Here is a 12,078-nt window from a genome sequence, read left to right as displayed (position 1 = left end):
TTTTAATTATTCAAAATTTATCCAACGAATAACTGATATAAAATTAAACATATTTTTATATCGTCCTCGTATACTCCTCGATATTTTTAACAGGACAAAGATTTAAATTTATTTAAATTTAATTACAAACACCCAGTCAATCCAATGAATAATAGAGAAAAAAATGATAATTATTATTAAAATGAGTGACGTCGGCAATGCCAACTACCAACTACCCCCTACCAATTCCCTCTATCCCTCCCATCTCATCGCTGCCACGACACTTCCCTTCTCCGTTCTTCCATCACATACCCACATCACTCCCATGGAAGCTCTCATCTCCCTCCCCTCCTCCCATTCCTTCCACCTCTCAGCCCTCCCCTCCAAACCCCCACACCCCCTCCCTTCTCTTCCTTTCCACCGCCACCACTCCATAAAAACCCATCACCGCATCTTCTCTCCAACCAAAACCACCAGACTCAATGCCCAGCTCTCCTCCTCCCCTGCCACAACCATCACCGGTCTCCCCGGCGCCGAGGCCCGCACCGGCGGCGAGAAATTCAACTGGTTCGCCCACTGGTACCCGCTCGCCCCGGTCTGCGACCTCGACAAGCGGGCCCCCAACGCCAAGACGGTGATGGGCCTCGACGTGGTGATCTGGTGGGACCGGCACGAGGGCCGGTGGCAGGTTTTCGACGACCGGTGCCCCCACCGCCTCGCCCCGCTCTCCGAGGGCCGCGTCGACCCCTGGGGCCGCCTCCAGTGCGTTTACCATGGATGGTGCTTCGACGGCAACGGCAGCTGCAAGTACATCCCCCAGGCGCCTCCAAACGGCCCTCCGGTAACGCTTCCCATAATATCTGTATCAAATCTTTTCTTGCTTTACTTCTCCGATTTGTTGGTGAAACAATTTGAATAGAATGAAATGCTCAATGTAGAAATAATCACATCTTTTATCTAAGGTTTTGTTTTGTGGTTTTAAAGAATTAATTGTGCATTAGATGTTTGCTTTAGTTTTATCGAGTTTGTACGACTCTGCAGGTTCATACGTTCAATAAGGCATGTGCAGCTGTTTATCCCAGTGTTGAACAGAATAAGATTGTGTGGTTTTGGCCAAGCACTGATCCCGAATACAAGGATATTTTGATGAAGCAAAAACCTCCTTACATTCCAGAGTTGGATGACCCATCGTACACGTCTCCAATGGGGACGAGAGATCTTCCATATGGGTAAATCCCGTTCTCTGTATTAACTTTAGCTCTGTAGTTCAAAATTGACGGTTCAATGTCTTTAGAAGCTTGAAAATATTAGCAGGGTTTTACCTCTCTTTCTGTATAATTTTATCGCTTATATATATAGAGATATTTACACACACACATATATATATATAGCTATTACACACACACACATATGTCTATATCCATATATATGTATATACATACGTGTATATATGTGTGTATATACATACATGCATACATATATACTGCTCTTTTTTTTTTGGTAAAAGCGGCTACTCATCCATATAAGTCTAACCTGAGTACACCCATCTAGATCACGAAAAAGTAAAGCCAACAAAGCAAAAGGAACATCTGCTCCGGACGTTCACAAAAAATCCTCGGAGTACCGGGCGACATAGGAGGCGACCCAGTCTGCAGCCCTATTCGCCTCCCTAAACACATGATTTGCCTGAAAGCCGCCCATCGACTGAGCCATCCTCCGTGTCTCCCGGATAAGGGGGTAACCATCACCATACCTGTCCACCCTCCGAATCCAGTCAATCACCACTGCTGAGTCCCCCTCAAGGTGCACCCGCTCCACACCAAGCACCTTTCTGGCATAGGATAACCCCTCCCAAGCAGCCCGCAGCTCTGCCCCAACAACAGTAAGCCCAGATGTCCGGCACCCACCTGCAGCAAACATCCTACCACAGTGGTCTCTGATCACAAAGCTAACCCCTCCAGTCACGCCATCCGCTGACCTGCTGCCGTCGAAATTTACTTTGAGATAGCCAAGAGGTGGGGGTACCCAAGAAACTCTTCTAAAATGGCACAAACAAAGTCAATTTCAACATTTATCATCACATCGTAGACCTGAAGTTAAATTGTTAGGTGAACAATTTGTATTGTTATAGATTATAGTCAGCAGAAGGATGGCCGTGTTATTTTAAAAGACAATTATAAGGATGAATCACTAAAGAGAAATTAACAATAGCTAGAAAAATGAAGGCCCATAAATAAACTGATGTTTCCAAATGGAGAAACTCAGGGTAGACTTGCATTTGGGGGTCTTTTCGTTTTTTTTTGTTTTTTTTTTTTCCACCTTAGACTATTGGCTCTGACCTTAATGCATGTAAAAATCTCAAGTAATACTAAGCAACATCCAAAAACCAGGCTGCTGAACTTGGCTTAGAAGCCCCTCTTCGGAAATTAAATTCTAGTCTGGTCAGTGCTATGTAGATGTCAGCCAGGTCTGTAGTCGTTTTGACCCCTCAAAGGATTCCTAATCCCTCTAATTAAAAATCACCTGTTGTCCTTTATGTTGTTATCTCTAGTTTACATTTTGATACTCGGTCAACCTTACAGAAACAGTCCATATGCTTCTGAACCTAGTCTGTTTAATTTTTAGCTAGACTGTCAAAATCTGTTGTTAGCAGTGCTAGCTTGCTGATCTTTATGAAGGACTTAAGCTGCTGGTTCAACATATCACATACTCCCTTGGTATGTTTTGAGATTCAGCTGACACTAGTCAATTACCTTGTTTATCATCATTGTCTTTCAAATCATCATCTTATTGCCTTGTACCGTTGATTCCTTTGCCTCCCTATTCTTCTTTTCTTCTATATCGACACATTTGCTTTATGTGTAATCAAAGAAAAGAAGTCCTATCTATCTGTACTTGAGACACTTGATTTTATGCTGCAGTAAGCATTGCTACTTATACAGTTTAATGAGTCTCCAATGTTGCTGCTGTGCATGTGATCAGGAGTATACTGGAGGGGTTATTTGTCCACAGACTTACTGCCTGCAAGATTTAGTGCTCCATGGTCATACTCATATTGCATTTCCCACATTTTTGTTCTTCTGTTTTGGCTTCTAGATATTTCTGATAGATGCAGCTGCCTTAAATAATAGACTTAACATTAGATCCCAAATGTTTAAGCTTTTAAGGAAGGGATCAACAATAAATGTATATCAGTCCTTAATGCAGCCTGGACCATGCATGTAAAGGCATGAGCAAGCAAGGGGTCAACAATGTATGTTAGGCCTTAACTCTCTCCTTCACGTGCTAACCATTATCTTAAGCTTTTAGGGAAGGGGTTAATAATGTATATCAGGCCTTAACACCCCATCTCACGTGACGCCCGGATCATGCACGTGAAGGCATGAAAGAGTCAAGAATAACTCGAGATAAGAATGAGCCAAGAACAACTCAATAGGGAATGAGTCAATGGAAGAAAAGATTCAAGAAAATAAACATGTAAGCTTGGCTTGAACAGGATTTGGATCTATGACCTTTGGGTCTGTTACCATGATAACTGCTAGAACCCAAAATCTTAAGCTTTTAGGGAAGGGATCAACAATGTATAAGGTCTTAATGCTTCCTTGGAAACCAACCTGAAACTCTATACTGCAAAGAGAGATGTCTATCATTAGATGTGTTGCTTCAGCCTCCAAATGAACCTTGTGAACATCTATATTTGTCTTTAAATGACTTACTTCTAGTCAATGGTTGAATTTATTTGCATAATCCTTGACTTTGCATAATTCTTGCTTTGTGTTAATGCAAGGTTCATAAAGATAACATCTTGGTCATCTGAAAGAAGTTTCTTTAGAAACTAAAACATCTTAGGCTAGAAATAGATCTTTTGGTTGCATTCTCAAATTTGTTGCCTTCGAATTTATTCCTGCCATGCAAAGACGTAGATCTATATCTTTACGATGTCAACTTTGACCTTCTTATCTCCTAAAAGCTCCATGCACCTCAAAATCCTCACTGCAATGTAATTTCGATCTGATTTCTTTTTTAATATTTGAAGATATATCAGTTGTCAATTTGTAATGCTTAAACTCTTTAATGATATACTCCTGTGGGCTTTGTGAGATATTCCTAATTGTTGAAATCATCAAGAGCATTTTAGCATAGAGGTGGGACCTGAATTCATTTAGTCATTGGTCATGTTGGCTCCAAGGTCTCAATCCATCTTGCTAATTTCTTTACAAAATTTCAAGAGAATCAATTTCTCTTCTTGTATTAGGTGGATACGAGGGACATTACCTTGATGTCCTTGATTATATTAAAAAAAATGCCCTTGATTTCTTGATTGATTGCACAATGATTTCAAGGATTGAAACTTTCTTTCCTAAATTCCCAAGCAGCTGGCTTCAACTTCTCTTTCTGAGTGAATTATACTTGAATACTCTTTATAACAGCCATCCGTCTATCTTTTTTCACCCCAAGAAGCAAGAAATAATGCTCTTTCCAGATATTCAAGGAATCATCCGTAGGTTTATTTTGCTGAGATCCCTGATCAAACGCACTTTGGGCTTCATGAAAATACCTAAAGACCATGTAAAGTCAGTAGAGACCTGTTATTCTAAATTTGCTTCCTCATCTTTCTTCTTGTAATTTCCAGTTTTTGATTTATGCAGATATTATCATAAGGGCTCTTATGCTAATTTGGATGCTTGGACTCTACTCCGTTGTCCCTATTCTCAAATCTTCTTTGGTGCATTTTGATGTTTGGGCCTACATATGCTGCAACAAAAAAACCTAGGAGTAGGTAACTAGTTGAGGAATCAATGGCCAAGGACTTGAAAAAGGTGATATCAACATAATATGTGGAATTGGACAGAAAACCCAGTAGGATTTAATTACCAACTTTTTTGGATCTGGCATATGGCTTAATGTTATGGTTTTCATACAACCATATGCATATTTTATTTTGTGCCAGTCTTGTGTGAAATGGAGATATATTCCATTTTTCATGTCAGGATTCATCAAGGCAGCTCAAGAAGGGCAATCTGGTTATTTTCCTGAACTAAATAAATAAAACAACTTCTTCTCATGCATCTCTAGACCAGTACAACATTAACAGTTGGACTGTGATGCTTGGTAGACTCACTTGTTAATTAGTTGTTTAGAGGCGTGGCTACTATAACCTACATCGGTTATGAGATTGAGGATGCATGAAAACTTAAAGGGGTCAGGTCTTAGGAATTGCTATGCACTTTCTTCAATGACTTTTAGTTGAAGTCTTTGACATTTGACACGCAATTATTTCAATGATCAGCGAATGATTCAAAGCAAACTCACTTCTGGATGATTAGTTTGATGTCTTTCAGTTGAAGTTGTTGAAACCTGACACATGGTTACTGATCAGCCAGTGATGTCCAGAAACTCACTTATGAATTATTTGTTTGAATATTTAGTTCGGATGAACCACCTAAATATCCAAATGGAGGATGATGAAAACTAAAGATCCTGGCAACTCTTCGTTCAGTGAGTCACTGCATTGGATTTTAGAAAAGGTTGTGCCATAATAATCACTTTCTAAAACGGTTTACACTTCAGAAGTGTCAATACATGATGAGAGTGGATCGCATTTGTTCATGTTATCTACATGTTTCCCTATTTGGTTTACATTATGCAAATTGCATTTACTTTTGACCTCATCTTTTGACAGTAGGCATTAATTGTCCCCCAATTGACATTTCAGGTATGAAGTTCTGATAGAAAACCTCATGGACCCTGCTCATGTTCGGTATGCACACCGTGGAATAATGAGAATTCCAAAACGTGAAGTGCCTGGCAGATATGTACTTATTGATAACTTCTCCTTGTTTTCTTTTTAGGTTTATTTTAATCCCATTAGACTCATGAGGGTAGCATTCCTTAGTTTGTTGTTTATCAGAACACATGGGTCATGCAAACATCACCGAGCCATATCATACTTTCCCTTCATTTTTAGAGTTAGCCTAGTTCAGTTGATTTTGGTTAACACCAGTGACTGGTAAAATTCTTACACAGCTAACGCTGATCGAGAAGGAGGCATGCCCATGGAGATAACAATTGAGACATTAAATATAACTGGCTTCCTTGCAAAGCAGGAGCTTGGCTATGGCAAGTTTGTAGCTCCATGCGTCTTTTATGCTATACCTGGTTGGTCCCCAGAGGATGGTTCTGTTTCATCTTTGAATATCCAAGAGGTAATCATTTACATCTATTTAATTAATATCTTATGACAAAATGGAAATTTATTTGTTCACTTTCATTTTTTTCTTTTTTTACATTGGGTTAATTCAGGTATCTTCAACTAAGTCCCAGCAGAAACAACGTAGGTTTCTGCTTATTTTTATGTGCATTCCAGTTAGTCCTGGAAGAAGCAGAGTGATTTGGGTCTTTTCAAGAAATTTTTCAGTTTGGATAGACCAAATTGTCCCTCGGTGGATGTTTCATGTGGGACAGAATCTTATTCTGGATTCAGATCTATACATTCTTCATGTTGAGGTAATATATTATCCTTTTCAGTTGCCTAAGCTGCTTTATCCCATCCTTCTCAACTAATCTAAGAAAAACTCTTTAAGTTTCAGATGCTTTATTGGTGTAAAGCATCTTTCACCTAATATTGAGGCAAATGCTATCTTCCGAGGATGGCACTGCTCTTGTGCATGCTGGGAGATGACACTTTAGCCTTGGCTATCCTGAAATCTTTATAGTGGACTTATAGAGTCAAAGGTGGCTTTACTTTTTGAATTTTGAGATAGTAAAGGTGTTTTTCTACCCAAATGTGTTGTGGATCCATGTCCCAAACTTGATCAACTAGAAAACCTACTAACATAACATTTCCCAAAGATATACATGGGACATGAGGGAAGTATTAGGATTGTTTCTTCATAATTTCTGTTACCATCCTTTTTTAAATTAAAAGATAGTTTTCGGAAGCCTCCCACATCCATCAGGCCATATCTCTGATGGAAATGGAAAGACAGCTTCTTTCACTGTTAACAAATTCATGTAGTTCTCCCTCTCAGTTTATCTGGTACAGTAAACAAATTTTCTGAGCCAAGCAATTGCATTTTGAAAATATAACATCAGAATTCCATCTTTTGCTTTCATTAGAAACTTCAGAAAATCTATACCCCTATGGGATAACTACTATTAAGGAGAGCTTATTATCCTCATCTCTGTAGTATACTATTCTTCCTTTCTTTTTTCTTCCCCAACCAAAGCCATGTTGGCACAGTATGTCATAAAGGGTGCATTAATAAATTCATGTGTGAATAAGATGTTTGCATGGTTTATATATGGTTGATTTTCCTTATATCCTTGGTTTTCTTTTTATTGCATTTTCTTTCTGTTTTTAGAGATCAAATCAGTCTCTCTCTCTCTCTCTCTATCTCTATCTCTCTCTCTCTAAGCATCTGCATGCTGCTGCTTTATGGTCATAGTACCATTCACACCATTTGAATTTGATATGATTGATGTCTTCCAGCCAACCAGTTCGTCTAATTTTGATGTTGCTGGAAGTTGCATTTCATTATGTGTAACTTTTGACTGAGTAATTCTTTACAGGAGCGTAAGATTGCCAAGGTTGGCCCTTCTAATTGGCAAAAATCTTGTTTCGTGCCAACTAAGTCAGATGCCATGGTGGTTGCCTTCAGGAATTGGCTAAGGAAATATTCAAACAATCAGGTTGACTGGGGAACTCTACCTACTGCACACCTTCCACCAACCCCTCCCAAAGAACAGCTTATGGACAGGTAAGTTGTGTGAAAGAGCAATATCATTCTTTAATGAAGTTACAGTGGTTGCTGAGTGGATGCATATAAGCCCTAATACACATGCACAGATGCTCAGGTGAATGTTCTCACACTCGCATGTGTAAATACAAAAATATGTTGACTGTCAAATGTTCCATTGCATTAGCTGAATAACTGATATTATAGAAAGAAGATCTAGATCTGATGATGTCAAAGAATAAAAGAAAGCTGTTAGCTGGTGGAAAGTCCATTTTGTTAGGGAGGAAGGGTGTAAATTAAACTTTCTTTAAAATAAACCTGCAAAGTCATTGTCTTGATGGGAGTTCCACTCTCTGAGAGACTTATTCGGTTGTCAACACATTGCAAATATTAGAGATGCAATTCTGCTGTATATTGATGATAGCTTGCATTTGTTCTCCCCCCTCCCCCCCCCCCCCCCCCCCCCAACCCTAAAAACACATAGAAGAACAAGAAGAAGCAGAGATGCATTAATTTGCTCCATGACATGGGATTACTTTCAACTAATCTAATTAGGTGTCTGGTTTCTGATATTCTATTCAATCCATGGGATTCAAGTATCTTATTTGACATTATCGGCAGAACTTAACTCAGACTTATTCATCTGTTTTCTTTCAGATACTGGTCCCATGTTGTGCAGTGCGGCAGCTGTCGTGTGGCTTTAAAAGGCCTGAGAAAACTGGAGGTTTTTCTGCAAGTTATTTCAATAGCCTCCATTGGAATTGTTGCAGCTTCCAAGCAGGGTTTGATGTCGACCATCACCAGGACTGCTGTTGTCTCAGCAGCGGTACTGTGCTTCCTCGCATCCAGGTGGCTGTCTCACTTCATCTACAAGAATTTCTATTTCCATGACTACAGCCATGCTTTCAGATGATTGTTCTAGATTTTGCCCTTTCTCTGTAAACAGATCGAAATGCTTATGTGTCTATTATTTTACTATATCTGTAAATAAAAGGTTTCAACTAAATTATAGAGATGATAAAAGAGCAAATACAAGATCTACGTCTGTGTGAAAGGCATATTTCAGAAACATCATTTTTTTTGGATCCTGGTGTTGTGTCCAAAACTACTGTCCACTGACCTGCTGTATTGAGTTTTAATTTTGCAAACATTTCTTTTCATATATATATATACATACACATACATATCTGTCTTGGCTTATAATCTTTAGAATCTATGGGATTTGCCATGACTAATATTTGTCGTTTCTGGCTAAGTCATTGCTGTGGATACATTGATAGTAAAAATGAGAAAATTTTGCAAAGTATCTTTTTTTTCGTAGTTGATAATTTTCTTTTTTCCTTCCCTCCTCTTTCTCTTATTGATTGAAAATGGCCATTCTTGAGTTCTTGACGTTGCAGACACTATTTAACAGATGGGGATATTGGTAACTGGGAATGTCTGCACAGGAGTGTCTTGAGGTTTCTTAACCAAAACGAACCCTTTTTAACTACAAATTAACTTCTAATACCATGTATTCTAGGTCAGTGCTTGTGACTGGAAGAGAGATGTCAAGTTATATTACAAAGTTATTGAACTCCTAGTGATCATGATAAGCATCAAAGAAGTTATGATAGTAGCATTCGAGCTTTTACTTCGTCAAGTGAACATTCTGATTGGGTTTGCCTAGCTGGCATCTTGGGCCAGGCCTGTGATGACGTGTGCAAGAAGGGTCCAGTTCTGCACTATACTAAATTCTATTCTGTTTGATTTTTTAACTCTAGTTTTGTACGCATATTTTATCAGTAGTCTGCAAGTAAAAGACCTGTTCAATGCATCGAGAAACGGGAGGAAAAAATAAAAAGTTTTTAGAAATTAAAAACTATTTTTTTCTCTGTCCTGCCAAACTAGTATTGAAAGCCACTACATCTAAAATGAAATCATCTACTGAGCAAAGATGTTCTTCTTCCATTTGCAAATGGCGCTCCCAATTTTTGTTTTTTTTTAACCTATTTGTTATTTAAAATTTTCCACTGTAGCATTGTCCTCAACAAGTATGGCTTCTCTGTTTCCCAAGTGATCTCCATGTAAAAGCAAGGATCTCTTCCTGCAGATTAGGCACACGATGTGAGAATTGATCCATATGGACATAAACGCACTGTCTTCAAATTCTTGTTGACAGTGTAGAGATAGATTTCAGTGGTAATTATTTTTGAGGATAAAAATACTAAGAGCCTCTCTGTTCACCTCTGTCCAGCCAAAATGGTATTGAAAGCGACTGCATCTGAAATGGAATCATCTATTGGGAAGAGATGTGCTTCTTTTCTTCCATTTGCCAATGGCACTGTAAAAAAACTTTTTTTAACTTATTTGTTGAGAAAATCCTTTATCTTGGGGAAAAATCAAAATGTTTCACTGTAGCATTGTCCTCTCAAGTCATATGGCTTCTGTAAGGCTTAGGCTGGAAAAAACAGATACCTTCAGATGAATCAATTTATGGTCGGTACGATGATAGGTGAAAAATTACCAACCAGGGTCTCATTCAAAAACTTGGACCAATGTAGGCTAAGCTGGATCTACCAAACTACAGTACCACAACTGATGTATAGAGAATCAAAGAAGACTAAAGAATGCATAGAGTTGGTCAACCGAAAATGCACTTGGAATTCATCGAAAGTTAACTGATTAATACAAACAAATTAATTTTTTTAGAAAAAAACGCCTTGATTTTTCATCTGCGCAACAAGAGGCTACATAAAAAATATATTCTTCTCGAGCACAATAGCCATCCAAAACACATCTGCACTTTAAAACATTTAAATGTCTTGGCATAGTCATTGCCACATTGGCCATGACATTAAGTTCCACATCTTGCTCCAAACACATGATCTTTGTCTCCTATCCATACCTTGTATGCAGGAATTAAGTTCTGTGACCATCCTCGTGAGATACACTTTTGTTCCTTTTTAAGTTAGTTTTCCGACAGATCTAATCTCAGCTTCATCAAAAATGTATATCAAAAGTTACGAGTAGAATACCAATACTTGTACATGCTGATAATTTCCAAATCTGGCTGTTACGTTTTTAGAGATAGGATCTCGCCTCCACCCTTTCTTAATTTGATCATGCATGCCTCCAAGAGTCCATGATGACAAGGGAGTCTTAAACTTGGTCCTCCTTTCACCTTGGACTTGGTCTTAGCCTAAAAATGGAACGGGTTCATCTCGACCTGCACACGTTAGACTCGACTAATATGACAAAAAAATCAATCAAACTCGAATCACTTTTGATAACTTATTAAAATGCAATGGTGAAGAGGAATACATCTTTCATGATTAAATTTACAAAATATGTGCATGAAAATAATGATAAGTGCAATAAGAAAGGGGTTAATTTACGCATTATTTAATACTTATCACTGCCAGACGGGATGGAGAAGAGAGTCGCTTCCTGCACGCCGACGGACCTGTACAAAGCCTCATCGGTGGGGTTCTGGTAAGGGCCCTCCGATGATAAAGTTAGAGTAGATTTTAGGTGGTCCAACTAAAAAGTCATTGGGCGTTACCTGATGGGGCTATTTATAGTCTCCGCAAAGATGCCCAGATAACGTGCAGCCGGGGCTTGCTTGAAGCATAAAGTGTAGGCCGTCTTTGTGAACGGCATGGCGTCGACAGAGGTGGCAGGATATGGTCCCTGGTTGACATGTCATAGAGTGGCTAGTAAGCAAGGCATAGCGCAGTGAGGTTGTGATGTACGGCCACATATGCGGGTATAGGGGTGCGCATAGGCATGCACATGTTTGCGGTCGTAGGCGAGATCGGGCTCGCTTGGAGGCCGTAGTCTTTACTTGCTGAAGTCAGCTTAATGAGCACTGAGATTGAGCCGACATGGGGGCCGCAACATACATTCGGTGAGGTCGGCTCGGCGGACACTGAGGTCGGCCCAGCCTCCTCGGCTCTGAAGTCAACTCGGTAGGGGGCCCCGAGCTCGGGTCGGGGTGTCATTGTGGATACCTGCGGTCGACGGGGCCTCTTCGGCTCTTAGTCGATCCTGTAGGGCACTCCAAGCCCGGCTCGAGGGGCATCATTATAGATACCTGTGGTCGACGGGGCTTCTTCGGCTTTTAGTCGATCCTGCAAGGCGCCTCGAGCTGAGAGGTCTGGGCGAGGTCTGCTCGACCTTTTGTAGAATCCGGGGTCGGACTGGTGCTCAGCGGGACCGAGGTTTGGCCTGCTCGGTGCTGATATCTATTTGGCTGAAATTGGATGGTCTCATATTGTTAGCAGGACGATCTATTTTGCCCCCCATTTGTATATATACATGGCAAGTTAATAAATTTGTTAAGAAAATGGATCTCTAGTGGTGAGAACTAATAGAGATT

General features: G+C 39.8%; 1 protein-coding gene across 3 annotated transcripts; it reads left to right on the top strand.

The window, feature by feature from the left end:
• Window positions 1-241: 241 nt before the first annotated feature.
• Window positions 242-8,882, top strand: LOC103717633 (protochlorophyllide-dependent translocon component 52, chloroplastic-like). 3 transcript variants are annotated; one of them, XM_039116210.1, is made up of 7 exons: window positions 242-820; window positions 1,021-1,208; window positions 5,696-5,791; window positions 6,005-6,185; window positions 6,283-6,486; window positions 7,552-7,739; window positions 8,376-8,882. In XM_039116210.1, exons 1-7 carry the CDS (start codon window positions 305-307, stop codon window positions 8,629-8,631), a joined length of 1,629 nt encoding a protein of 542 aa, XP_038972138.1. In that variant the 5' UTR covers window positions 242-304; the 3' UTR covers window positions 8,632-8,882. The 3 variants fall into 3 exon arrangements, with proteins under 3 accessions (XP_038972138.1, XP_038972139.1, XP_038972140.1); XM_039116211.1 differs by lacking the exon at window positions 6,283-6,486 and having other exon boundaries at window positions 244-820; XM_039116212.1 differs by lacking the exons at window positions 6,005-6,185; window positions 6,283-6,486 and having other exon boundaries at window positions 246-820; window positions 5,696-5,795.
• Window positions 8,883-12,078: the final 3,196 nt, after the last annotated feature.

Source organism: Phoenix dactylifera, unplaced genomic scaffold (genome assembly GCF_009389715.1).
Source record: "Phoenix dactylifera cultivar Barhee BC4 unplaced genomic scaffold, palm_55x_up_171113_PBpolish2nd_filt_p 000076F, whole genome shotgun sequence".
Classification (NCBI taxonomy): Eukaryota; Viridiplantae; Streptophyta; class Magnoliopsida; order Arecales; family Arecaceae; genus Phoenix; species Phoenix dactylifera.
Note: the sequence above shows the minus strand (reverse complement) of the source record. Positions and strands in the feature narration are given on the sequence as shown.

What these genes read in the sequence shown, in the direction of transcription:
- LOC103717633 (XM_039116210.1), top strand. Translation starts at nt 305, where the DNA reads ATGGAAGCTCTCATCTCCCTCCCCTCCTCCCATTCCTTCCACCTCTCA. An exon ending in CGCCTCCAAACGGCCCTCCG is followed by an intron (nt 821 to 1,020) that starts GTAACGCTTCCC and finishes ACGACTCTGCAG; the next exon opens with GTTCATACGTTCAATAAGGC. An exon ending in ACGAGAGATCTTCCATATGG is followed by an intron (nt 1,209 to 5,695) that starts GTAAATCCCGTT and finishes TTGACATTTCAG; the next exon opens with GTATGAAGTTCTGATAGAAA.